The sequence below is a fragment of the Myotis myotis genome, unplaced genomic scaffold (genome assembly GCF_014108235.1).
Source record: "Myotis myotis isolate mMyoMyo1 unplaced genomic scaffold, mMyoMyo1.p scaffold_m19_p_49, whole genome shotgun sequence".
In the NCBI taxonomy this organism is placed as follows: Eukaryota; Metazoa; Chordata; class Mammalia; order Chiroptera; family Vespertilionidae; genus Myotis; species Myotis myotis.
Genome location: NW_023416356.1, coordinates 568,055 through 595,723, shown reverse-complemented (window position 1 = coordinate 595,723; position 27,669 = coordinate 568,055). Strand labels below are relative to the sequence as shown.

Genomic DNA, 27,669 nt, shown 5'->3' with positions numbered 1-27,669 from the left:
ACAGAACCCTCGCTTCCTGAGCGAGGAGCTAATAGGGCCCATTATCCCCGATGCTGGGCGGTGGTTCTCAAGCAATTAAACAGCCGGGAGTCTCTCCAACCGCCTCTAATTACCAGTCTCACTCGGAATTACACCCTCAAATCCCCCTGATGCTACTGTAGACTCGGAGCCGGGGAGACAACCGGGAAGGATCCCTAGAGAACGCCTCCGTCGGGCCTGGGGCTGGGGGCGGGGCCTAGAGCTGAGGGTGGGGCTGGGGGCGGGGCCTGGGGCTGGGGGCGGGGCCTGGGGCTGGGGGCGGGGCCTGGGGCTGAGGGTGGGGTGTGAGGCTGAGAGCAGGGCCTGGGGCTGGGGCTGGGGCTGGGGGCGGGGCCTGGGGCTGGGGGCGGGGCCTGGGGCAGGGGGCGGGGCCTGGGGCTGAGGGTGGGGCCTGGGGCTGGGGGCGGGGCCTAGAGCTGAGGGTGGGGCTGGGGCGGGGCCTGGGGCTGGGGGCAGGGCCTGGGGCTGAGGGTGGAGCCTGGGGCTGGGGCTGGGGCTGGGGGCGGGGCCTGGGGCGGGGGGTGGGGCCTGGGGCTGGGAGCGGGGCCTGAGGATGAGGGGGGGGCTGGGGGCGGGGCCTATAGCTGAGGGTGGGGCTGGGGGCGGGGCGGGGGCGGGGCCTGAGGCTGAGGGTGGAGCCTGGGGCTGGGGGCGGGGCCTGGGGCGGGGGCGGGGCGGGTACAGTTTCCCCCGCATGATCATGGCAGTTCTTCAGGCGTTTCCAGGGGACATCCCAGCCCCAAACCCCGAAGAGCCCTGGCGGAGGCCCAGACCCGCAGGGATGTTTTGTTTCGCTGGAGAGCAGCGTCAGGGCTACAGAAAAATGAGGGGACCGTACAGAGTTCCGTGTAACCTTGTCCGTCCCTCTATTATTTCCCCTCCTATCAACACCCGCATCGGTGCGTTCATTTGTTACAACGGATGCACTGATCTGGATACATTGCTGTTATTATTTTAATCCTCACCCCAGGATATTTTTCCCCTGATCTTTTTAGAGCGAGGGGGAGGGTGGGAGCGAAGGGGGAGGGGGAGGGGGAGGGAGAGAGAGAGACATCGATTGGTTGCCTTTTACACTCGCCCCAACAGGGCCAGGATGAACCTGCACCGAGGTATGTGCCCTTGGCTGGGACTCGAACCCACAACCCTTCAGACTGCGGGCTGGCAGTCAAACTGCTGAGCCAGACTGCCCAGGGCCGGATGCATTATGATTCACTGAAGTCCGCTCTCATTATAATCCACCCCTGGGAGGTACATTCTGTGAGTCTTAGCAAGTGGATGGCGACATGTGTCCACCATCACAGACTCGTATAAACTGGTCTCACTGCCCGGAGCGTCCCCTGGCCCCACCTACTCACCCCACCTCCCCCGCCAACAGGCAGCATTTGGATTCCCAAGTCACTGGAGAAATGTGCCTATTTCTTCTTTTTTTCCCCCTTGAAAATAAATGGTGGTGATTCCTTCAGGCCATCGGATCGCCAGGACGCTGAGTGTGGGCCAGAGCACAGTCACGCCCGGTGCCGTGGCGTGGACAGCACGAATGCCCACTGGACCGCAGCAGCCTCCGCCAGGAGCCCGCGGCAGAGCCCGCCTCCACGCTGCCCGTGGTCCAGCCCGCACGCTCCCCGCCGGCGGATGGGTGGCGGCCGCCTGGGCCCCGGCAGCCCGGGCTTCATCGGAAGGTCGAATGATCACGTTATGCTTTTAGTATACAGACTGGAGGCCCAGCGCGCACGAAATCGTGTGCAGTTCGGGTCCTAGGCCTCGCCTGGCCTCCGTCGCATGGCCTCTGCCGCCCTGAGACGCTACATGAAGCTCCCCGCCCAGGACGCCCGGCGATGCTCACGGCCCCTCGACGGCTCCACAAGGCTCCCCCTGCCCCTCGACGGCTCCACGAAGCTGCTGCCACCCCGCGAAGCTCGCCACTGGACGCTCCACGAAACTCCCCCCGCCCCGCCACTGCTCCGTGAGGCTCCCCCCGCCCCGCCACTGCTCCGTGAGGCTCCCCCGCCCCGCCACTGCTCCGTGAGGCTCCCCCCGCCCTGCCACTGCTCCGTGAGGCTCCCCCCGCCCCGCCACTGCTCCGCGAAACTCACTGCCGACACCGGGATGACTGCTCCCTGAGCTCAGGGCCACCCCGCGAAGGAGCCCGCCACCGCCACTCAGCAATCCCCAGTCCTGCCCCGCTGCCAGCCCCCCTCATGGTGAGCGGCTCGGGGGCCGGGGAGGGGGTACCGAGAGGTGCTCCATGCACTTCATGGTGACCGGTCGCCGGTTCGGTCGTGATGGCACCTAGCTCTTTATATATATTAGGATAGCAGTGGTTCTCAAAGTATGGCCCAGGCACCCCTGAGGTCCCTGAGACCTTTTCAGGGTCTGGTGGGTTCGAAATGATTTTTGTAACAGGACTAAAAAGTGATTTGCCTTTTCCACTGATTGTCTTAAACGTACACAGCGGAGGTTTCCAGGGCCTCCGTGATCCGTGGTCTCAGACGTGGACGGACCACACAAGCGGACACAGGAATCCAGCGGACCGTTAGGCACACAACGGAGAGTTTTGCAGAATGTGAAGCCACGCCACTTCTCTCTATTTTTTTGTTTTGGAAAATATAGTTAGGTTTTATTTAGAAAGGCAGATGTTTTATGTGCGACGGCTTTTTTATTTTCTGTGAAATAAGTCCTTTCATGTTTTTCCCAGTTTTAATTTCTAACATGATGGATATCGATAGACACAACCCACATTAACAAAAGCTTTTTGGAGCCCTCCATCATTCTGAAGAACGTAAAGGAGTCCCGAGACCAAAGAGTTGGAGGATTGCTGATTTATAGCCAAAGATTGGAGTCAGGCCTGGTTGGAAACCCAAGTCAGCCATTGAGATGAGTTATTTACTGCCCCTCCGCCCCCCCGAACCACCCCCGCCCCCCAACACACACACAGAGCCTCGCTTCTTTATCTATGCAACGGTGATGATAATGTTTGCTTTATGAGGTGGTTGCAAAGATTAACGAGCTGGCGTACGAAAAAGCACCCGCGTGTCCCTGGCATGGGCCGAGGGCAGCGGGAGGGGGAGAGATTTAACGCTTGGCGCCCACTGGCTCACAGGGTCCTGCTGGGGGGGGGAGCAGCAGTGATCACGCGGGCCTCCCTGGGCGGCGGGATATTTTTCCACTGAGTTTATTTTACTTTAATTATTATTATTTCTTGTTAATCCTCACCCGAGGATATTTTTCCATTGATTTTTAGGGAGAGTGGGGGAGAGAGGGAGAGACAGAGAGAAACATCGATGTGCGAGAAATACATCGATTTCCTCCTGCACACGCCCCGACCAGCACCTGGGCCAGGGAGGAGCCTGGACCAAGGTATGTGCCCTTGACCGGGATTGAACCTGGGACCCTTCGAAATGCAGGCTGACACTCTATCCACTGGGCCAAACTGGTTAGGGCTTTCTATTGATTTTTAGAGAGAGTGGAAGGGAGGGGGAGAGAGAGAGTGAGAGAGACACACTGATTGGTTGCCTCCCGCATGTGCCCTAACCAAGGCCAGGGACCGAGCCTGCAACCCAGGCATGAGTCCTTAACTGGAATCGAACCCAGACCCTTTGGTGTGCGGGCCAACTCTCTAACCACTGAGCCAAACCGGCCAGGGCAGGACTATTTTTCAAATGGACCATATCAAGGGGCCATGGGATCATAAGAGCTAGTACCTGCTCAGTATTCTGAGGCTCACCCAGGACTTTTGTACAGAGACTCTTTTATTCAATTCTCAGATCCTTGGAGGGAGACAGGCGTCAGAATTCTACCCATTTCACAGATCAGCAAACTGAGGCTTAGGAAAGTTCGGTAGCTGGCCCAGTGGGAGAGCTGGGCTGGGACTTCAAGCTCAAACCTAAGTCCTGCCATGGCCGCCCCACTTGCCACATTCTACCTCCACAAAGCGTAACGCCCACTTCTGATGGTTTTGTGACCCCAGAGTGGATAAAGCATTTCTGGCAGGTGCTACGTGAGAGTTCGCCTGGAAACGCCGGGGTCCACTGGAGAGAGGACACATTTGTCATTTATCCCTACTGTGTGCAGGGTGCCTGTGCCGAGCGCTCCCCCCCCCCCGCCCCCTCCCGCCCCCCCAGCCCTGGGCAGAGCCTTGGGGAGACCGAGCTCTGGTCCTGATGCCCCTCAGCTGTCGCCGTGGCTGACCCCGCCCCTCTGGACCTCTTTCCTCGTCCCTAAAACAGGAGCATTTGGGGGCCTGGGGCCCGGGTGGGGGTGGGAAATGCACCGAGAGCCCCCAGCACGGGGCCTGGGAGCCGGCAGGAGCCTGGGGGCTGGAGGGGGAGGGCCGGTGGCTGTTTCCATGCCTCCAACGAGGACCTCCCCTCCCCTCCCTCTCCTCAAGCGAGTCCGCTTCCATCTGATTCTCGCGCCTGAAATCACCGAGGGTTCGGTCGCACGAAACACCACGTTGCTGAGAAAAGCTGTCTGGGCCCCTTTGGAAAAAGCGCTTCTTTTTCTGACTTGAAACAAGGAGCCGTTTGCCAAACCGAAATAGCACGTAAGCCTGAGAACCCACAGGTCCCAGTGCATCTAATCCCAGGACACGGGCAGGAGAGCGTGTGTGTGTGTGTGGGGGGGGGGGGCGGTGAGTCAGAGATTCCACCCTGCGGAGGGGCCCTAATATGGCCGGGGGGAGCCGCGGAGGACGGAGCATGCCCGCCGCCAGACTGGAGCCACCGCTCTGGCCGGCAACCAGCGCCCCCACCTGCCCCCGCGTACACGGAGCAGGGACTTGGGGTGCAGCCAACACGGGGAGCCCAGGTCCGAGGGCAGGAGCAGTCGGGAGACCAACAGCTGGACCCCAGACAGGAGGGCGAGCGCCTTTCTCCCGCTGCCCCGGCCTCGGCCGCGGTGGACCTGCCTTCTCGGAGCCTGGTCCTGGCGACCCCACGGCCCTGCGTGCGAGCACGGCCGACACCGAGTCTGTGACTCGGACGTGGACACGTGAGGACGAGGCAGGCTCCACCCCCACAGACTCAGACAGAGCCCCGGGCGCCCCGTCTCCCTCCCCCGCGCCCCCTCTCCCTCCTGGGCGCCCCGTGTGGGCCGGCACAGGCACAGGTGCCGAGACTCAGGGGTCATCAGTCCTCGCTTCTGCCGCTGGCACCTGAGGCAGCCCCCCCCCGCCCCCCCGCGGGTCCCTGGCCTGCGTCTGAACAGGAGGAAATGGAGGCTGGGAGAGTGAAGCGTCCCCCTGAGGTCACACAGCGAGGAGGAGGCAAGAGGAGCCTGGAAACTGAGGCCGCCCCCCCCCCCGAAAGGCCCCCACTTGCAGGCCATGAGACCCAGCGGCCACTCTCAGGTCCTTCCACCCCCCCCTCCCCCCCAGGGCTCGCTCCGCCTCAGGCCCGGCGTCCGTCTCCCCACCCGACCCCACCGCTGTGCTTCTGCAGGGCTCCTCAGCCACGCGGCCCCTCCACCCTCCACCCTCCACCCTCCACAGCCACTCCCAGAGCCAGGCACCTGGAGATGCGTCTTCTCTTCCCCTCCGAGGGCTGTTGGCTCAGAGCCGGGCGGCGGGAGGCACAGGCTGGCGATGCTGTGACCCTGCAGGGCTCCCGCCCGCGGGCGTGCACTGGCCGGGCCAGGACGTGGCCCCGGTGCCCGTGGCTCGGCCGTGGCCCTGGGTCTACGCAGAGGCGGCTGCTTCGTGGCCCAGGCCCGTCCGTTCTGCTCCCGTGCGCTCAGGACACCGCACACCTGTGCCCGCTTCCCGCCTCCTGGCTGACCTCGGGGCAGCAGGTGCAGGCAAGAGCCCGAGGGTCAAGGGCCCCGGGGGGAGGCCCAGCTGGTGGAGGTCCGGCTCCTGGACTCCGCGGGGGCTGTGTCCCCACAGGGAGGCAGCGGGAGGCGCCGGCCTGGCCCTGAGCTGTGGCCCTCAGAGGCCCGAGGGCCTGGGAGACGGGGTAGCACCCAGCCCCGGGCGGTGGTCACTGGGAAAGTCCAGTCCTGGGACCCAGTTGGACAATGTGGTGGACACACGACCCGGACAAAGGCCAGAGGGGAGGGAAGGGCCGCGAGGACTCACCGTGTTCCCCCAAACTCGGACGGGACCAAGTTTACTTAATTTCTGACATGACGGGTATCGATAGACACAACCCACATTAACAAAAGCGTTTGGGGGCCTCCATCATCATGAAGAACGAAAAGGAGCCCTGAGACCAAAGAGTGGGAGGATTGCTGATTTACAGCCGAAGGTTGGAGTCAGACCAGCACGAGGAGAGAAGAGAGAGCCGGCCCCATGGCTCTGATTGAACCAGGAACCAGGAACCAGGAGGCCAGGGCTCGATGCTGGCCGGACACATGCCGGGTGGCGGGCTCCTTCCCCAGTGGGGGGCGTGTGAGAGGGGTGAGGATGCTGGTGACCAGGGGTCCGCAATGGAACTGCCCAGGCTCAGGGGGCCCCCAGGCAGTGGTGGGCCAGGGAGGGCAGCGTGGGGGGGCGGACGCTCCGGGTCCAATCTCAGCCCCTCGAATGCAGCCACACGACAGCAGGACCAATGGTTTACACGACAGCAGGGCGCTCGATACGCAAAAGCAGCTGGGCGTCCGTTCCCCAAGTCCCACGCCCCCCCCCACCCCGGCCCACGCCAGAGCCTCGACACCCCCTCCCCCAGTGGCAGGCGTGCACCTTGCAGGCCCAGAGCAGCTCGGACTCTTTCTGAGAGGCACCTGGTCGCGGGAGAGCTTAAGTAACCAGGAGGCCCTACGGGTGAGGCCGCCAGGAGACTTCTAAATGTTCTTATTGTTCTGAGAGGCGGCGACAGCCGGTCAACAAGGGGCTGTGTGCACACACGCAGCCACAGGCCCTGCCCGCTGCCCGCCGGCTCCGGTTCCCGTGGGCCCACAGGTGCCGTGTAAAGCAGGTCGGCCAACACGCGTCCCTTCCGGGGTCACCACGGCATCCGCCTGCTCCTCACCCTCCCCACTCTGGAAAGGGTCTAGGCGCCCCCCCCCCCCCCGCAACCCCCTCCCCCTCACCTGCCAGAGGCTGGGCCGGCCCAGAGCAGCCAGAACGGGTTCCCAGGGTCTGCTTCCTCTCATGTCTCCTGCACTTGACTGAACTCACCTGCTTTCAGGTCAGAAAAATAAGGGCTTCGTGCTTGATGGGCCTGAAACCCCGTCTGGAAGACAAGGGAGACCCTGAAACCAGATCCCAGCGTGTTCCTGGGGCCCCGTTCCCTGCATGCTCACTGCCTGTGCAGTTTTCTCCGGGTCCGTGTGCGGGTGGGGGCGGGACCTGCGTGCTGACTGATGGAGCAGGTGGCCCAGGCCCTGCAAGCCTCCAGCAGCCCGACCCGTGGCGACGATCCCACTGCAGCTATTTTGTTGTTGCTTCTCCTCCGAGGATGTCTCCGTTGGTTCTTAGAGCGTGGGAGGGAGGGAGAGGCAGAGAGAAGCGTCCAAGTGGAGAGACACATCGATGGGTTGCCTCCTGCACGCGCCCCAGCCAGGGCTCAGGCCGGTGAGGAGCCTGCAACCGAGGTACGTGCCCTTGACCGGATGGAACCCGGGACCCTTCAGTCTGCAGGCCTGGATGCTATCCACTGAGCCGCCTGGCCAGGACTGGCTGCTGTTACGATGACGTTAACTCAGTCGCGCGGAGTCCTGTGTCCAGGGGAGACGGCGGCCCCCACGTGCCCTGTCCCGGGACTGCCCACCCCCTTTTCCACGGCACCTCCATGTGTGCAAGACACGGGAGCGACAGGAAATAAAACCGGGCCCGCGTGACCGCGCCACGAGCCCTCTGCCCTGAGCCCGGGCGCCTGCCCACCTGCCCCCAGGCTCGAGGTGCCCGCCCACCTGCCCTGACCCCAGTGTGCCCACCCTGCCAGGCTCAGGGGGGTGACAGTGCGAGGTGCCTCCCCACCCCCTCCACCCCGTCGCTGGGGGAGGTCAGCTTTACTTCCTGCCAAACAAGCACCCCTCAGCTCCGCCTCAGCCGCGCGCCCCCCCCCTTGGGGGAGCCGCGTGTTTGTTCAGCCTCAGCGGGCGGGTCTCTGCGGCAACCTGGTCTGGCAGCGCCGGACGTGTCGCTACACGGCGTCCCGTCGGGGGAGACGCGGCGCCAGGAGGGCCCGTTCAGACACGTCACTGAGAGCATCCTCATAGGATCAACACCCCACGGGCCAGCGGCACCACCTTCTGTGCCCGTCACGCCCGCCGCCTCCCCTGCAGGCACCCACTCCTGACAGCGTCCCCACCTTCAGGGCTTGGGTCTGCGCCTGTCCCCACCCCACGCCACCTGCCGGGGCCTGACCCGCTCCCTCAGCCGGGGTCGCCGGCTGCTGGCAAAGGGCAATCGAGTGTGACATTCCCAGCCGTCGTGGGCCGGGCGGTCCCTGTCGCAATCACGTAACACAATCCCTGGTGCACAGTGCACAGCGGACGCCGGCCGAGCGCCCGGACACCTTCCCTCACGGCCCCTGAGACCTTCACGGGCCACCAAGTGGACCTTTCGTCTTTTCTTTCAACCTTTAAACATGTACAAGCTGCCCGGCCGGCGTGGCTCAGGGGTGGAGCATCGACCTATGAGCCAGGAGGTCACAGTTCGATTCCCGGTCAGGGCACAGGCCCGGGTTTCCGGCTCGATCCCCGGTGTGGGGCCTGCAGGAGGCAGCTGATGCATGATCCTTTCTCATTGACGATTCTCTCTCTCCCCCACTTCCTCTCTCTGAAATAATTAGAAATATATTAAATAAATAAATGAAAGTGTTGAATCGTCCCGTAAAGCTTTCACAGGCACGGCCTGGCAGTGTTTACAGGGCAAACCTTGTTTAAAAAGGGGACGTAACAGGTCGAATGCCGTAAACATAACTTTACGGTTTTAAAACACTTTGAGGCTCATTTTCACGGACTTAAAATATAGAAATGCCTTTGGTGTGAGGTGGGGGCGGACGTGACCCCAGTGGGTCTCACGGGGTCTGGCCCCTTCCAGAGCGGAGGACACTGACCTCTATCCGGGTCCCCAGAGCCCGCTGGGCTCCTGACTGGTCGACGCTGACTGTCCCGTGTCCGCTGTCCCCGGCAGCACTGTGTGACCCCCCCAGGACTGGGGGGCAACTTCAAGGACCCCCCCACCCCCCCACCCCCGCAACCCCAAGGAAAAGAGGACGCAGAAGGGCCCTTCTAGGTGTCACTCGGGCCGGCAGCTCTGCCTCCCTGCCAGCCGCGTCGCTTCCAGGCTTCCTGGGGACGAGACGCGAGAGAAGAGAAACATTGCGTTCAGCTCTGAAAACATCACAAGGCAAATACATCCCACGCGGACGAGGAGGCTCCAAGTGTGAGCACAAATAACGGCGTTCAGCCCCGCAGCCCGCTCACGCTCACACACTCACACACACACACATGCACGCTCACACACACACACATGCACGCTCTCACGCTCACACACTCACACACACACACATGCACGCTCACACGCACGCACACACACGCTCACACACTCACACACATGCATGTGCTCACACGCACACACACTCACACACACTCGCACGCACGCGCGCGCACGCTCACACACTCACACACATGCATGTGCTCACACGCACACACTCACACACACTCACGCTCACACTCACACACACTCACACACACTCACATGCACACTCACACGCACACACGCTCACACACACGCTCACACATGCACATACTCACACACTCACATGCACGCTCACACGCTCACACACACTCACACACACTCACACGCACGCACACACTCACACACACTCGCATGCATGCTCACACGCTCACACACACTCACGCTCACACTCACACACACTCACACACGCTCACACATGCACATACTCACACACACTCACATGCACGCTCTCACGCTCACACACACTCACACGCACGCACACACACGCTCACACACTCACACACATGCATGTGCTCACACGCACACACTCACACACACTCGCATGCATGCTCACACGCTCACACACACTCACGCTCACACTCACACACACTCACACACACTCACATGCACACTCACACGCACACACGCTCACACACACGCTCACACATGCACATACTCACACACTCACATGCACGCTCACACGCTCACACACACTCACACACACTCACACGCACGCACACACTCACACACACTCGCATGCATGCTCACACGCTCACACACACTCACGCTCACACTCACACACACTCACACACGCTCACACATGCACATACTCACACACACTCACATGCACGCTCTCACGCTCACACACACTCACACGCACGCACACACACGCTCACACACTCACACACATGCATGTGCTCACACGCACACACTCACACACACTCGCATGCATGCTCACACGCTCACACACACTCACGCTCACACTCACACACACTCACACACACTCACATGCACACTCACACGCACACACGCTCACACACACGCTCACACATGCACATACTCACACACTCACATGCACGCTCACACGCTCACACACACTCACACACACTCACACGCACGCACACACTCACACACACTCGCATGCATGCTCACACGCTCACACACACTCACGCTCACACTCACACACACTCACACACGCTCACACATGCACATACTCACACACACTCACATGCACGCTCTCACGCTCACACACACTCACACGCACGCACACACACGCTCACACACTCACATGCATGTGCTCACACGCACACACTCACACACACTCGCATGCATGCTCACACGCTCACACACACTCACGCTCACACTCACACACACTCACACACTCACATGCACACTCACACGCACACACGCTCACACACGCGCTCACACATGCACATACTCACACACTCACATGCACGCTCACACGCTCACACACTCACACACATGCATGTGCTCACACGCACACACGCACACACTCGCATGCATGCTCACACGCTCACACACACTCACGCTCACACTCACACACACTCACACACGCTCACACATGCACATACTCACACACACTCACATGCACGCTCTCACGCTCACACACACTCACACGCACGCACACACACGCTCACACACTCACATGCATGTGCTCACACGCACACACTCACACACACTCGCATGCATGCTCACACGCTCACACACACTCACACACACTCACATGCACACTCACACGCACACACGCTCACACACACGCTCACACATGCACATACTCACACGCTCACATGCACTCACACGCGCACACACTCACACACATGCATGTGCTCACACGCTCACGCTCACACTCACACACACGCTCGGGCTCACACTCGCGCACGCTCACACTCGCGCTCACACTCACACACACGCTCGGGCTCACACTCGCGCTCACACTCATGCTCCCCAGGCTTTCTCGGAAGGAAGCTGGGGTGTGGGGTCGGGTCGTGCTCACGCTGCCAGCCAGGAATCGCTCGCCTTCACGTGCCCGGGCTCCGCTCCCTTTTCTCAGCCACGAGGACTGAGACGCGGGACCGAGCCCCCCACACGTCGGCTCCATGCGGCTCCGCTGAGCCCCTGGGCTGGCGAGGCCACACGCTAAGAGCCAGCGCCAGGCCTATAACCGCGTGGCATCTTGTTCTGGGAAATCCCAGTCGGTGGGAGGATGCAGCTTTGATCCAGGATCCGAATGGCACCTCAGCTACCAAGTCTTAGGCAGACGTTTCACCCCAGAGGACGAGGCTGCGATAAACGCGGACACACGGCGACACGGACGGGGACATCGGGACCCCGGCATCGCTGGTGCGTGTCAAGGGTGCCACCGCCGAGGAAAGCAGACCCTCACGAGGTGAAACAGGAACCCGCCAGCCAAGCAGGCCCGCGGGGCGGGGGACAGACCCCCGGGAGGAGGCAAGCTGTGTCCACACACAAACCTGTGCCTGGCCCGGCCGGCGTGGCTCCGTGGGTGAGCGTCGACCTATGACCAGGAGGTCAGAGTTCAATTCCGTTGGGGCACAGGCCCGGATTGCAGGCTTGATCCCCATGGGGGGCGTGCAGGAGGCAGCCGATCCATGTTTCTCTCTCCCTCTCCCCAAAATCAATAAAAATACATTTTTTTAAAAAACTTGTACATGAATGTTCACAACAACTCTATCCCTAACGGCCCCAACGACACCTCGCACTGTCACCCCCCTGAGCCCAGCAGCAACAAACGTACAATCCACACAACGGAACGCGAATCGGCAACAGGAGGAAGGAGGTCCTGGGAGAAGCGGCCACGAGGGCAGATCTCAGACACGAGGCCAAGTGACAGAAGCCAGACCCAACCCGCGCACGCGACTCCGTCTGCGTGAAACGGCAGCGCAGGCAGCGCCCCAGGCCGGGCGGCCGGGTGGTGGCCAGGGCGGGGGGGGGGGGTGCTTGCTAACTGGTACAGGGCTCTTTTGGGGTGAAAGGCCCCCGAATCAGGTGGCGGGGATGGTTGCACAGCCTCGTGGGAACACTGAGAACATCACCACAGACGCACATTCGTAAAAGGAAACAGAGAGAACGCCTGCAGCGGAAGCGGCCCCCGGGTCCGCCCGAGGTGGTGGAACCGGCTTCAGGGTCGAGAGGAAGGTCCAGACAGATCCACGAGGTGCCACGGCCCCAGCGGCAGGAGGTCAACAGTCGGATTCGGCCGCGATCTCGATGGTCGTTTCTCCGGGCGCCGCGCACAGCCGCCGCCTGGCTGACTCGACCGTTTCCCAGGCAGGGGGCCCGGGGAACCTCAAGCTCCCGCCTGTGAGCGCAGAGCCCTCGCACCACCTGCCAGGCCCCGCACACGGAGCCGCGAGCAGACCGACCTCTTGTTCCCAGCACTGGAGGCCGGGCCCCGTGTAGCCCCGACCGGCTGCCGAGGGTCTCCCTGCACCCCCAGGTGTCCACTTCCTGTGGGCCCCGACCTTCCCGCAGGAGGGATGCTCCGCTCCGCACACCCACCCCGCCCCCCGCCCTCCCCCCTGCCGCTTGAAAAGCCCTGCTCCTCACCACCCCCACCTGGTCCTCAGGGAGCCAGGAGCCCAGGAAGGAGATGGTGTCCTGCAGCCTGTGAGGAACCCACCTCCCTGGGGCCCCCGTGTCCTGGGCACCGGCCCCGGCCACCCTGCCCCCCGCAGGTCCCTGTTTGTAACAAACCCGACCCCCCATGCCGCCTCCTGCCCCAGCGAACAGCACCGGCCCCCCCTCCGAGCCCAGGAAACCACCGGGCGAGACACGAGTGTAAAAAAATAAGCTGCGTGACATTTATTTTGTCTTGTTAACGTTAATATCTGTAGAGACATTTTTATTGTCAGTATAAAAATTAACAGGTTTTATTAAATACTTTCCCCAAGGCCCTGGCACATACATGTACAGTCAGTGTATTCTGCATGTGCGGCGACCGCAGCGTGAGGGGCGTTTCGGAAGCAAAACACAGTCCTTTCGCACGGGACCCTCGGCTGGCGGGAAGTACGCTTCCTCTGCCGCCGGAACCAGCCGGTCCCGCCAGCGAGGCCCGCCAGGAGCCGCCGGGAACCACCCCTTAACAAGATGGAGGGGACCCCAAACTCTCAGCGGAAGAACCGGCGTCTCCGTTCCCCACGGTGAGTCATGGAGACCCTGAGAGCTGCTCTGCCGCCCACGAACCTGGAGCCGCTACCCAAATCCCCGACGAGAATACAGGCCGATCCGACGACTGCGCCGCGGGCAGGGCTGCCGGGAGGCGAGGCCGGGAGGCGAGGGCAGCTGTTTAAGGAGCTGGTCCCACCGGCCTGGCAGGTGCAGGGAGCGGCCACGGGGGCCCATGACCAAGCCGCCCATCAACACCCTCGCCCGAGCCCCGGCTCCAGCAGGCGGTTCGACAGCCCGGACAGCAGAGCTCGCACCCCAAACCTCGCCTCCCCCACCAGTCAGATCTGCCATCAGTTCTCTTTTCAAGGGACCCGGCCACCAGCTACGTCGGAGCAGCCAGTCAACTCGCCCGCATAGAAATGCCACTTAAATTAAAAACAAAAAAAACTATAAATGATTAATTGTTTTGTATATTACCAATCCATTAATAAATTAATGTTTTATACCATTTTCCCTGAAAGCAAAAGTACCTCCCACCGCTGCTCGGTGAAAATTAGGAAACTCTGGGTAAGAACAGCATTTAGCAAATAGCTATTTAAAAAAAAAAAAAAAAAAAAAAAAAAAGACCGATTTTCCAGGTGCACTGCGACATCCATTTAAAATCAATACAAAAAATAATTCCTTGTAAATATATAATATATATTTATACATAATTTGCGTCTATGTACATACACCCAGCACCTCTGTGCCCCCTGTGCCCTGTGCGTGCGCCGCCTCCCCTGCTCCCCTTCTTACAACATCCACAACGAGGCCAGACGCGCGTCTGTCTCCTGAGTCCGGCTGGCCCACAGCCGGCCCGGCGGGCGGCGGGCGGCGGGCGTGCGGTCCCACCGCGGCCGTCCGTGGCCCCGGAAACGTCCCTCTTCCCCTGGCGAAGACGACAGGTTTCCGACGGTGTCACCTTTACACGCCTGCCACCGGCTCTCCCAACGACGCGCCCTCCGGTCCATATGTACAGTCGGAGACACAGCTCCGGAGGAGGCCCTGCTCTGTGCGGCCAGGCTCCCGCGCTGCCCGCCCGCCGGGAGGGGCGGACACATGCCCGCTCAGGTGTCCACGCTGCCGCTGACAGGCGGGTACTGCGGGAGGCAGGGGTCGTAGGGCATGGGGTCCGGGGAGAAGACGGAGTCGTCCCCCGACGAGCAGGAGCTCCTGGTGTCGGGGTAGCTGGGCGAGTACTGCTCGAGGGGCTGGCTGAGGTCCAGGTACTCCTGAGGGGAGGACAGAGACCTGTTATTTCTGTTGTTGTTTTTAAAGATATTTGTACTGATGTCAGAGAGGAAGGGAGAGGGAGAGAGAGACACATCCATGATGAGAGAGAATCATGGATCAGCTGCCTCCTGCACACCCCCCACTGGGGATCGAGTCCGCAACCCAGGCCTGTGCCCTGACCGGGAATCGAGCCCGGGATCTTCCAGTCTGCCGGCCGGCGCTCTATCCACTGAGCCACACCAGCCGGGACAAGAGAGACATTTATCTCCTCTCGGGTTGGGTAACCAGTGAGGACGCGTGCAGGAGGCAGCGGATCCATGATTCTCGCTCATCATTGATGTTTCTCTCTCTCTCTCTCTCTCTCTCTCTCTCTCTCTCTCTCTCTCTCTCTCTCCTTCTCTGAAATAAAAAATTTGAGCCCAGCACAATGACAGGGTATAGATGTGGGTCCCCTCTAAGTAGTCCAGGCCATGCACATTCACTTAACGAATTTCGTTTTATGCCTGTAGTTTCTAGGATAATGTAGGGGGAGCGTGTCTTCACTCGGGGGCGATCTCACAGACGTCACTCATGCGCTCAGACACTCTCTGCCTTCGAAACGCACACAGGGTCCCCCAGACCTCGGACGGACGCGTGGACATTACATCCACAATGGACCGTCAAGGACAGCTTAGGAAAACAGGTCCTGAAGGTTTACAACTCAAAAGGCTGGTCGCCCCCTGTGGCCAAGGGCGGGCGGGACCCACCGCAGCCGCGATGGCCGGGGACCTGAGAGCAGTTTTACCATTTTTTAAACGGCTAGAGAAAAAGTAAAATCAACAAAAAGACGAAGAATAGCTCATGGCGTCCTGGCCCGTTTGGCTCAGTGGACAGAGCGTGAGCTACGGGCTGAAGGGTCCCGGGTTCGATTCTGGTCAAGGGCACGCACCTTGGTTGCAGGCTCCTCCCTGGCCCGGGCCCTGTGTGTGCAGGAGGCAACCAACCGATGAGTCTCTCTCACATCGATGTTTCTCTCTCTCTGTCTCTCCCCATCCCTTCCACTCTCTCTAAAAATCAATGAAAAAATATCCTCAGGTGAGGATTAACCAAAAAAATGTTTTTAAAAAATGTCTCACGGCTTTAAAATGATATAAAATGACATGTGAGGGTCCATCCAGCTTCCCCAGAACACGGACACGCATATCGGTTGACGCAGCGTCTGTGGCTGCTTCTGGGTCCCAGGCAGAGCGGAGCTGTGGCGACAGAGACCACGTGGCCCCACGTGGACTCCTACTGCCCCCTCCCCGCCCTGAAACTAGGGAGAGACCCCTGAACGGGAGCCCCGGGCCCCACTGCCTCCTGGGGCAGCGCATCGGGCGTCGCTCCCACACCCGGAGCCAGCTCCCCTCCCCCCGTCCTATGCTGGGAGGCGGCGAGAAGTGCAGACACAGCACAGCAGCCTGTCGGGTTGTCAGAAGGGAGCCCACAGAATGCTGGCGGCTGAACATTGAAAAGACAACACCCTCTCCTTCCCCCCCATTCCGCCTCCAGGGCTGGCGAGAGCGAGTCCCGTCCGACGGGGCTGCGGCCGCCCCCACAGCCTCCGGGTAACCACCCGCGGGGAAGAAGCCGCCACATCAAGCCCGCGCTTTGCTGACGACGATAAAAGTGAAACTTCGTCCTAAATGGAACCGTTTTCCCGGAGCATCTGGCAGTGATTTTCAGACGGGAAGAGACTCGGGTTCTGTAACCGCGGCTTCACCAGGCGCTGCTGTGGCCTCGGCCCGCACGGCCCACGTGAAATGCAAACATGACTGGCAGCCCTGAGCCTGGCCATCAGCTCGCTGAGCTGGAGGCTCCGTGACTTCCCAGCCGTCCACTCTCGGCTCTGAGGGGGGAGCCGCACGTCCCGATCCCACGTCCGGGGCTGAGGCACTGACACTGGAAACACCACTTGGCGGGAGAAGAGCCGTTCCCGGCGAGGCCGCCCCTCGGCCCCTGCAGGGCACCCGCACTCCCTGAAGCGCAGCCTCTCCCCTCCCGGCCAGTCAGACGCCCCGACAAGGTGCTGGCTTGTTTCTTAATCACTCTGAAGCCATGACCTGTATTATTCAAACATTTAAATCTATTATTTTCTTTCTCAATTCAGACAATGAGGGACCATGGGCACTGATTCTACATATTTTCTAGAAAATAAGTATTTTAGCAAAAGGTGCCAGTTTTCCCTTAAACATCCTAGTGGTCACTCGTTATGACACGGTGTGTCCACACTGTGCACACGGATGAGGCCGCGAGCCACACGCCCCGCCAGGCGGGGTCTGGGAGGGACTGACGGCTCCTGTGTTGTCTGAAGCGGGAGGGGCGGGGCCTCCATGCATCACGCCCATCGGGACCTGAGCATCAGCAGCTCGCACCCTGGTTACCAGAATCCACATGCATGCATGCACACACACATGCATACGCACACGCGCACACACATTCATACATACACACGCACACACGCCCAGGCCCAGCGCCGGAGCACCATGGTGACGGGCGGCTCGCGCAGGGCCCGCAGGCTCTGCTTGTGTGAGTCAGACGCTCACCACGCAGCTGAGAAAAACCAGGACCTGGGCGAGCACAGGTGAACCTGCTGACCCCTGCCTGACCCCTGCCTGACCCCTGGCCTGATGATGGACGGCCGCGCACTCGGACAGGGCAGGTGTGCTTACAGCGCGGAGCGCCAGGCCAGGAGCCGGGCACGAGGGCGCCTTACCTCGTTGGTGGTGAGCGTGAGCACCCGGTCCAGGTCCTCCACCAGCTGCTTGAAGGTCGGCCGCTGCGAGGGCACGGCGTGCCAGCAGTCCCTCATCATCATGTACCTGCGGAGAGGCGCCGCCGCGTGAGCCCCCGAAACGGCGCCCACAGCCCACAGCCCACAGCCCTCAGGGCCGGTCCACCCGCTCTCAGCTAATCCCAGGGGAGGGCGGGCCAGACACGTCACAAACGTCACACCATCCTGCCCCCGCCGCGTGGACAGGTCTCTCCTGGTTTTACAGCCACATCGAAACGCTAAGGAAGGCTCTGGCCAACGTTCAATTCTCTGCACTCCAGTGCGGGTCGAGCCGCAGGCAACTGGAGACGAACTAGTTCACTGACTGAGGAAATGCGGCCGATGTCAAACAACAGCAGCAGTTTGCACGGTCCCAGAGGGGCTGCGGAAGCACCGGCCTCCACATGCTGTGCAGGGGCCTTCACGCGCTGCGCCGGGGCCGGGGACAAGCACTGAGGGGAGGCCGGGCTGGTCCCCTGACCCTGTGCTCAGCCGGGCAGCCCCGTGGCTTCCTAGTGTGTGCGTGTGTGTGTGTGTGTGCGTGTGCGGGTGCGTGTGCATGAGGGGGCAGGTCTATCTTCCCGCCACTCTGAGGAGGGTCAGCGGCAAAGCCCAGCACACGGCCCATGTCACTCAGGAAGCGGAGCCCTGGCCGGGCAGCCCGACGCCCCCTGATTGAAAGCTGGCTGCCTGCACCCCAGACGCTGCTCTTTCCCAGACAGGCCTGCAGCCGGGTGGAATCTGTCTCCCTCTGGGGGGGAGCCTGGGGCTGGAGGGGGGCCGGGATGGGGCGGGGAGCCCGGGATGGAGGGGGGCCGGGACGGGGTGGGGAGCCCGGGCAGACGCCCCCTTACAGCTCGTTGGTGCAGTTGGCCGGCTTGTCCATCCTGTGCCCCTCCTTTAGCAGCTTGAACAGCTCCTCCACGGGGATCCCCGGGTAGGGCGAGCCCCCGAGGGTGAAGATCTCCCACATCAGCACCCCGAAGGACCAGCTGCGCAAGGAGAGAGCGAGGTGACTCACCGCCGGCCCAGGCCGCCCGCATGCCCGTCCGGATAAACGCCCAGCGGCCGGTGCCTCCTGCAGCCCCCACGTGCCCTCCTGCCCCCCAGCATCTCAAGGAACAGGACGTGGGGTTCCCAGGGAACCCCGCCGATGGCGGACGGTGATGGCCAAGCGTCACCTTCTCTCCTTGGGGGAGGTTTGGGATGGCTGGGTGTTTTCCTTCGGGCGCTCCCAACCTTATTCGTCTTCAGTGCGGTGTTTGCAACACGAAGATCTCCACTCCTGGGACCGCCCACCCGCTCTGCCGGCCACGTGACCGACCCAGGGCTGCGACCTGCCCGGATGGGCAGCGGGCAACACGCGGCCAGCGAGCTGCCCCCCGAGGCTCAGAGGCCGGGTGGCCGCGGAGCCCACAGGGCACGGAGGCTCCCGCCTCAGCCACCAAGGGGGCCGCTGCGGGGGAGGCGGTTCAGGCAGCAGGACCCGGACGTCTCCCGGGCCCATTCACACCTTCGGCGAGGGAGCCGAGACCACGCCGGCAGCTGGGCCATGAGACCGCGGCTCCGAGCTGCACATCGTGAGTGAAGTCGGGGGCGGGGGCACTCGGAAGCCAGGCCGATGAGCAACAGCCACAGTTACCGGCCTCCTAAGGCCGTCCTGTGTGCAGCCGCCTCCAGCAGCTTCCCTCAACATGTGACACGCAGCAGGCGCCGAGGAAGGCACGGCACGTACACCGGGTTTGCAACTGACGCGGGGGAAGCGGGGAAGGGATCACTTACACGTCACTCTGATGGGTGTACACGCGATCGAAGAGGGCCTCCGGAGCCATCCACTTGACGGGAAGCCGCCCCTGCGCGTGCGGGAGGAAGGAAACACCCACACGCTGGAACCCGTTTACACGCAACAAGGACTACACGCTACGGGGACTACACACTACGGGGACTACACGCAACGGGGACTACATGCAACGAGGACTACACGCAACAGGGACTACACGCAACGGGGACTACACGCAACAGGGACTACACGCAATGACAGGGTGCGGATTCGGAAACACTGAAATGTCATCTGCGTGGACCCTCGGGGCTGTGGGCCTCCCTGACCATCGTCTGGAGGGAAAGGTGACCAGAAGCTCCGGGCCCTGCCGGTGGCTCGGAAGTCTGGACCCAGAGCCCAGGAGGGCGAGAGGCCGCCGACTCTCCGTGCCCAGGAGGCTCACCCCACGACCCGTTGACACGTCGCCGCGGGGAAGCGTGTGAGGAGCCAGACAAAGACGAGGCCCAGGGGCTGGAGGAAGGCGCCCCGTCCGGGTCTCCAGCGCGGAGCACCCATCGTTCCTTCTGGAACGTTCCGGGCCACGCCCCCTCCCCCAGCGGCCACCTGCACTCACGTTCGTGGTCTTCTTGTAATAGTCGATGTTGTTGATGTCTCTGGCCAGCCCGAAGTCGGCTATTTTCATCACGTTGTTCTCCGTCACCAGGACGTTTCTGGCCGCTAGGTCTCGGTGGATACACTGAAACGAGAGGAAAACACCCATTTAGGAGGCTTCAGGCCTAAAAAAGAAACAGACTCACTTCTTGTAACATCTGAAGCCGAACACTCGCTTCCTTTCCAGTTAAAAGTGAGCGTATGAGACCCTTTCGAGAGCGCCGGCCGGCCGCGCCCGCGTTCTCTCCTGCGGCTGACGGCACCGCGCCCCTCACCCGGGCTCCGCGCTGACCACCCATCTCTCCTCCGCGCACCGGCTCTGCGGCCGCCACCGCCAGACCCAGAGGCGCTGGCCGAGCGCCCGCATCACGGGCCTCCGCCCCCTGGTCACTCCTCCAACATCCGGCCCGTCCCGCCCGCCCTCCCACGGCCGAGACCAAGCGGCCGATTAGAAGGCAGCCAGCGAAGCTCTGGGAGGAATGAGTCAGCAATTCCCTTCTGTCCCCCCGCCCCGACCCCATTCTCTTGCTTCCATGGACCCTGGATGGGGCTGAGCTCAGACCAGGGAGGGCAGGGAGCCCCGAGAGCCTGTGCCGGCCCAGGGTTAGGAGGCCTCTTCACAGTGAACCCCAAGGCCTGGGCCCAGCTCCCCAGGCGGAGAGCTCCCGCCAACACCAGCTCGGAGCGTCTGGCCGGCGTGTGGTCAGTGGGACCCGCGCCCCACGCGCTGGGCTCCGGCCACACATCAGGGATCAGAGCAGAAACACCAGGACACGACCTCCAGCCTCTGACCTCCACCCTCTTCTCTGCGAGAGCCAATCCAGCCCCCCGCCCCCCCGGCCCCCGGGTGGTGACCCGACCAGGGCTGCCTCGCTTGGTGGGACTGGCAGGGCCATGACCCAGCCTGCCCCGGTGCCGGCAGGGCCACGCCCACCAAAAGCCTCTCTTCCTTGGGGGCCAGGCGAGTCCCGAGGTGACACCAGGCTCCAGGCAGGTAGGTCAGACTCACCTGAGCCCCAGGAGGTCACCATGCAGCCCCCCCTCACCCCCACCCCAGGTGCGGGCTCAATGGCCCCAGGCCACCTGGGCACCTGGCTAGCTGCTCCCGGAATAACTCGGATGCTTTGAGTTCCACTGCAGGCGGCATTCCTGGAATGCAGGGCTCCCGGGGGGACGGGGGGGGGGGGTTAACTGCCTGCTCCCCCCATGGGGGCCCCTTGCTAGTCAGTCCGACAATAAACCCCCGAGGAAACCCAGGACTCTGACTCAGCCCCTCCCCATGATCTCCATTTCCAGCCTCTACACCGTAAACATGACACCGAAAGCCACGTCCAAACCCCCACCGACCCTGAAACAAGCAAGGCCCACCCACCATCAGAGCTAAAGGCAGTGTGTCCGCTCCCGGCCCTGGCCACCGCCTCTGGGACGGCCATGCCCCCGGGCTCAGGGCAGGCGGCTCTGCTCATCTCACGTGTCCCCAAAGGTCATGTTAGGGGCTGCGCGGGCTGTTGACCCCAACGTGACGGACTCCTTGGTCGCACGAGACAGGCCAGGGCCCGGCAGCAAAGGCGGGCCCGACGCCTGCTTCCCGCCCAGCGGAACCCGCCCCCTCTCGCCCAGGAGCACGCGGCCGCACTCACCTTCTGGGAGGCCAGGTACTCCATGCCCCGGGCCAGCTGGTAGGTGCAGGACACCAGGTCCTTGAAGGTCATCTGCTCCTCGGGCACGTGGTTGATGTCGTAGGAGTACTCCATCCCGGGCGGCCGCCGCGCCCGCAGGTACTCCCGGAGGTTGCCCTTGGCGGCATACTCCACGATGACATAGAGGGGCCCTGGGGGGACAGACAAGCTCCCTCAGACGGAAGGGTTCCGGGTTCGATGCCGGTCAAGGGCACGTACTCGATCCCTGCAACCGAGGTCACAGGTCGGGGCGCATGCAGGAGGCAACCAATCCATGTGTCTCTCTCACATCGATGTTTCTCTCCGGCTCTCCTCCCCCTTCCACTCTCTCTAAAAAGCTATGGGAAAATAGCCTTGGGCCAGAAACAGAAAGTATTTTTTAAACAAAAAACCTGGCGTCCTCAACCCCCACCTTCACAGGACACGTCAGCCAAAGCCGAGGGCCTGACTCTGAGAACCTTCTCCCGGCGCGCACGTCACAGAAGCCCCAGGGGTCAGCCGTTCCCCAGCTCCGTGGGGGGGTGCCCCTCATCCCAGGCCCTGCAGGCCCCTCATCCGCAGTCACCCAGCGCCCACCTCCCCCCAGGCCCCGACCCCCAGCCCCAGCGCCCACCTCCCCCCAGGCCCCGACCCCTGGCCCAGGGACACCTCCCTCAGGGGACTGTAAACAGAGCCTCCTACATGCACGTGAGGTGCCCGGGAGCACGTCCCCCATCCCTGCCCCCCAGCGAGGCTGCCATGGCCGCCAACGGGGTGCGAGCGCCCCACGCACCGTCCTGCGTGCAGGCGCCCAGCAGGTTGATGATGTTCTTGTGCTTCCCGATCATCTTCATCATCTCCATCTCGGACACCAGGTCGGAGAGGTCCTTCTCCGTGGCGTCATCTGCGAACGTCAGGGCGTTAAACCCGTCCCACGCCTCCCATGGCGGGGGGGGGGGAGTCTGGGCTCTGCCACGGGCACGCGGGTATTTACAACATCGTCCCGTTGACATAACTCACTGAATAGAAGCTAATGTGCTATGGCCCAGCCGGCTCAGTGGTTGAGCATCGACCTATGAACCACGAGGCCGATCAGGGCACAGGCCCAGGTTGTGGGCTAGATCCCTGCTGTGGGGCGTGCAGGAGGCGGCCGATCAGTGATTCTCTCTCATCATTGATGCCTCTCTCTCTCTCCCCCTTCCTCCCTCCCTCTCCTGTCTTCTCTGAAATCAATTTAAAAAATACTTCTTAGAAAATTTATGTTGCTATGAAAAAGCCCCTAGATGTATTGCATTTGGAGCCCCGCCTGTGACCACCTTGGCAGGGCCAGACCCAATGATGGCCAGCCCTCGGGCCGGACGCTCCCCACCCTGCACCCTCGGCCGCGCGGGGAGCTGCCCAGCGCTGGGCTCAAGGTTCAAACAGCATGAAATTGAGTGTCAGAGCCAGAGGGGACTCCCCCACCTTCCCTGCCCTTGTGGGTCGGGGGCAAAGGCCCAGGCGGGAACGAACTGCCCGCCCGCGTCCAACGGCCAATGTGGGGTCAGAAGTCAGGACGGGCGTGGATTTAGGCAGCTTGGGCCGAGGCCGACTCGCTTCCAGCCGAGCTCGCAAACGTGCGGCTGCACTTTGACAAAACTGGCTTTTCGTTTTTATTATTTTTTTGAATCCTCACCAGAGGATACTTTTTCTGTTGATTTCTAGAAAGTGGGGGGGGGGCAGAGAGAGAGAGAAACATCGATGCGAGAGACACATCAACTGGCTGCCTCCCGCACGTGGAACTTGCAACAGAGGTACCCGCCCTTGACTGGGAATCGAACCCGGGACCCTTGGGTCTACAGGCCGACGCTCTAACCACTGAGCCACCAGCCGGGCAAACTGAGCCAAACTGGCTTTTTTTAAAAAGCGCACACAGCTCAGGATAAACCGTCTCCGAGATGCTGATTCATACTGCAAACCCCTCACCCCCGAGGTCAGCTATGTGCCCTCTGACCCCCTTCACGTGCGACCAAAGGAACTTTCTCAATAAGGCGTCCCCCCGCCCCCGGCCCCCGGCCCCCACTCACCTTTCAGCATCTTCACGGCCACGGTGACCGCCTCCTTGGGCTTGTCCTTGTCGACTCCCACGGCCTCGGCCATGACCACTTGCCCGAAGCAGCCTTCCCCCAGGGGCTTGCCCAGCGTCAGCCTGCGTGGGGACGGGGATTAGCACTGGCACCGGGCGGCGGGGGCGGCCGGGAAAGGCCAGGACCCAGTAGAGCCGGCTTCTGGCCCGAGCGCGGGCGCTGATCGTATGGAACTAACGCGACGGCCACGCGCCCGGGTGTCCTCGTGACGCCGTGGAGACTGTCACTCGGGGACAGCTAGTAAGTTCCACATTTGGGCTCCGGTCTGTTTTCCTGACGGAAGGGACCCTGGCCGCGGGCGGGGCGGCCGGCGGCCCTAAGAGCCGGCAAAGGGGGGCTCGTTACTACACGCCCGTCGTTCAGAATATCCCCGAGAAAGCCTGCAAGCCCGCTGCTTCCTTTTTCGTCTCCGTGAAGCAATGTCTTTAAAGTCGCTGTTATTCAAATACCAATGGGTTTACACTCACATTCTGGGGCCAAGACACAGGCTCTGAATCTTAAATGCATTTCAAGGAATCTCTCTAGTTTTTCAATAAAAGGAAAAAAAATCTAAAAATTGGGGGGGAGGGAGGAATTTTTTTTTTTTTTTTTTTTTACATAGCAGCCTGGAAAGCCGTATGACAACTCAAAATTATCATGAAGACAGTCCAGAGTGAGCACAGCAAACTAAATTCTCAGCTTGGAAGCGCTGGGCACGTCCTACTAACGCCCACATCTTGTCCCTGGGCCTCAGAGAAGCCACAGGACGAAGCCGTGTCTGAAACATGTGTGACCGTGGCTTCTCACGCACACGCAGCGCGGGCCTCAGGGTAGAGAGCGTGTTTGTGGCGGCACAGCCTGGCGTGCAGAAGCCAGGCCAGGGCCCAGGGCGACGGACGCTGCGCTGAGGTCACTCTGCTTCTACGCTGAACTGAAATTAAATTTAACGTCTTGGCAGAAAATAAACATTTGCGTTGGAAAAAGGGCTAATTTATGTCCCAGCGCCGGCCACCCCGGGCGTAACAATCCTCCCTTTGTGCAGCCCCTGCCTCCGTCTCACAGCGGCTCTCAATGCCTTCATTCACGGGCCGCGCTCCGCCCTCGCCGGGCTCCGTCCTGTTTTGAAAGGTTTAGCGCTCAGACTTTCCACACACGGGCCCGGGCGGGAGCGGGCCGCTCGCACCGACAGGCCCGCCCTGGCGACGGCGGCGTCACGGGTGGCAAAGCCACGGCTGGGCCCGAGCTGCGACTTCTCACCATCTGGTCCCAGCTGCCCACCAGCCCTTTAATCCTACCAGACCTGAGGCCCTGACCCTAACTGTCCCCTATACCTGGGCTCCTGAGCATTAAAGAGAAAAAACCAACATGATACAGAAAAACGTTAGTTACATGCAAACAGGTGGTTAGAATAAGACGGAACTTGGAGACATTGTAGAAAATAGGTCTACCTTTCATCTGGCGCCAATATTCCACCTTCGTGTGGAAATTACCGAAACATCGGGACAGCGGTCTGGAAGGGTTAAGGTCTGTGGTCCAGGGCCCCCAGGTCACCCACACGAAGGGAATCGAAGGGCGACGCGCTCATGGGAGCCAAGAGCCAGGCTCCGTCCCTGAGGGCTGCCCCTGACCTGCTCGTATGGGAACCATGTCCAGAGCATCAGGCATCAGGCATCAGGCACCGCCGGCAAGGTGGCCGGCCTCTGGCGGGCAGGGCAAGGACGCAGGTCCCGCCCCACAAAGCCCAGGACCAGAGCAGGAGCGACCCGCGCCCAGCAATGCTGTCAGCAGAGCCCGGGTGGCCACCCTTGGACGGAGCCCGCCTGGGGCATCCCTATATCATCCAACCAGGAGAACATTGGGAATCACGGGAAACGATGCCGTATCGGAAGCTTTTCAGCCCGAAGGGGCACTAACCCCCAGAAGCAGTAACACTGGATAACGTCTCCTTTTCTGTTTAATCCTCCCCCGAGAGTATGTTTCCATTGATATAGCGAGAATGGAAGAGGGAGGGAAAGACAGAGAGAAATATCGATGTCCTGCATCTCCCCAACCAGGGCCCGGGCCGGGGAGGAGCCTGCAACCGTGGTAGGTGCCCTGACTGCAATCGAACCCAGGACCCTGCGGTCTGCAGGCCGACGCTCTATCCACTGAGCCACACCAGCCAGGGCTGGATAAAGATTCTTAAGACGACACAGTCTACACCCAATTTCTCCAAAGACGTGGACCACAGAGCAGCCTGTTCCATAACCGGAGGGCAGAACAGAGGACTTCTTCCTGGACGGGGCACTCCCGCTCCTGCTGCACTGGACGGGGACTGAACTGTCCGGCGAGTTATTAAGAAAAAGAAAAGCCGAAACCGGTGTGGCTCAGTGGATAGAGCGTCGGCCTGCGGACTGAGGGGTCCCGGGTTCGATTCCGGTCAAGGGCATGTGCCTGGGTTGCGGGCACATCCCCAGTGGGGGATGTGCAGGAGGCAGCTGATCGATGTTTCTCTCTCATCGATGTTTCTAACTCTCTATCTCTCTCCCTTCCTCTCTGTAAAAAATCACTAAAATATATTTAAAGAAAAAAAAAAAAGAAAAAGAAAAAGCTGACGACGAGGCACCAGCTCGGGTGGGGACCAGCCTGGCTGAGTGGCTCCTCAGAACCACAACCTCACTCACTCCTGCCGGCGTCGCGACTGCAAGACCGTGCAAGTGAGGGTCACGCAAAGGCCGTGTCCACCCAGCACCCCTCCTTCCCGAGCCTCCGTCCAGCCTCCGTCCAGTGGGCGTGCCCCCCGAGGTACTCACTTGTCTCTGGGGAACTCCCACTTGGGGTCCTCGGGCAGCTCGTACTCCGAGACGCCCGCCAGCATGGGGGTGTCCGCCGCGGACGACAGGCGGGTGGTGATCCGCACCAGGGGGGTGTTGGAGTTCATGGAGGAGCTGGACTCGGCTGACACCTGGATACAAAACCCAGAGACACAGGTGTAACCCTGGCCCCCCCTGAGGGGGCTGGGGGCCGGCCAGAGCCCAGCCGGACCGTCAGCCCTCAGGAAGGGAGACACGAGGGGCTGGACACGGTCACTCCTTCAAGACCCAAACCACCGACTCAACGCCCCTGCCCTCCCGCCTACGGGGGCCTAAATCGCATCCGAATCCTGTGTCCCTAGGGCAGGTGTCCACACGTGGGTGCGCATGCTGCTTCAAACACGCCTAGTCCTGCCCTCACCCCAGGACAGTCACCAAGGACAGAAGAAAGCCCCACGGACGTCACTGCTCCGGTATCGCCTGCCCCAGGCCCCAGGACTGCTCTCCCCGCAGCCCAGCCCAGACCAGGGGTCAACGTGGTGGTTCAGACAATCAGCTCTTGGATGGGTTTTGTGTCGTTGACGTGTCATGCCGTGACCTGGCCGGTGTGGCTCAGTGGATAGAGCATCGGCCTGCAGACCGCAGGGTCCCGGGTTCGATTCCGGTCAGGGGATGTACCTGTTGCAGGCTCCTCCCTGGCCTGAGCCCTGGTCGGGTGTGGGCAGGAGGCAACTCATCCATGTGTTTCTCTCACATCCATGTTCCTCTCTGCCTTCCCCTCTCTTCCTCTCTCTCTAAAGATCACTGGGAAAGCACCCTCGGGTGGGGATTAACAGGAAAATGTCAAGAGCATCGCCCGGAACTGGCTCGAGGGAGGATCTGAACCTGAAAGGCTTCCCAGCCGCGCCAGGGCCTTTACTCAGGGTCACCTTGGGCCCAGGCGGGAAGGGGGGGGGGGGGCGCTGCTCCTCCCCAGTCCTGGGAACGCCCAGGCCTTCCATCCAGGGAAATCGAGGGCCTCTTGTCAAC

At 61.7% G+C, this 27,669-nt stretch overlaps 1 protein-coding gene across 13 annotated transcripts in view; it reads right to left on the bottom strand.

Moving 5' to 3' along the window:
• Positions 1–13,293: 13,293 nt before the first annotated feature.
• The window catches only part of FGFR2 (fibroblast growth factor receptor 2), a 76,938-nt gene continuing 62,562 nt past the window's right edge, over positions 13,294–27,669 (bottom strand). For 12 of the 13 annotated variants that reach the window (XM_036307625.1, XM_036307619.1, XM_036307618.1 and 9 more), the window contains 9 exons: positions 26,641–26,792; positions 23,810–23,931; positions 22,537–22,647; positions 21,726–21,916; positions 20,048–20,170; positions 19,437–19,507; positions 18,509–18,646; positions 17,598–17,703; positions 14,698–14,862 (listed from right to left, as the gene is read on the bottom strand). In XM_036307625.1, coding sequence (XP_036163518.1) covers positions 14,698–14,862; positions 17,598–17,703; positions 18,509–18,646; positions 19,437–19,507; positions 20,048–20,170; positions 21,726–21,916; positions 22,537–22,647; positions 23,810–23,931; positions 26,641–26,792 — 1,179 coding nt within the window. Of the gene's footprint in view, positions 14,863–17,597; positions 17,704–18,508; positions 18,647–19,436; positions 19,508–20,047; positions 20,171–21,725; positions 21,917–22,536; positions 22,648–23,809; positions 23,932–26,640; positions 26,793–27,669 lie in introns of all 13 variants that reach the window. The other variant, XM_036307617.1, reaches the window with a different exon arrangement.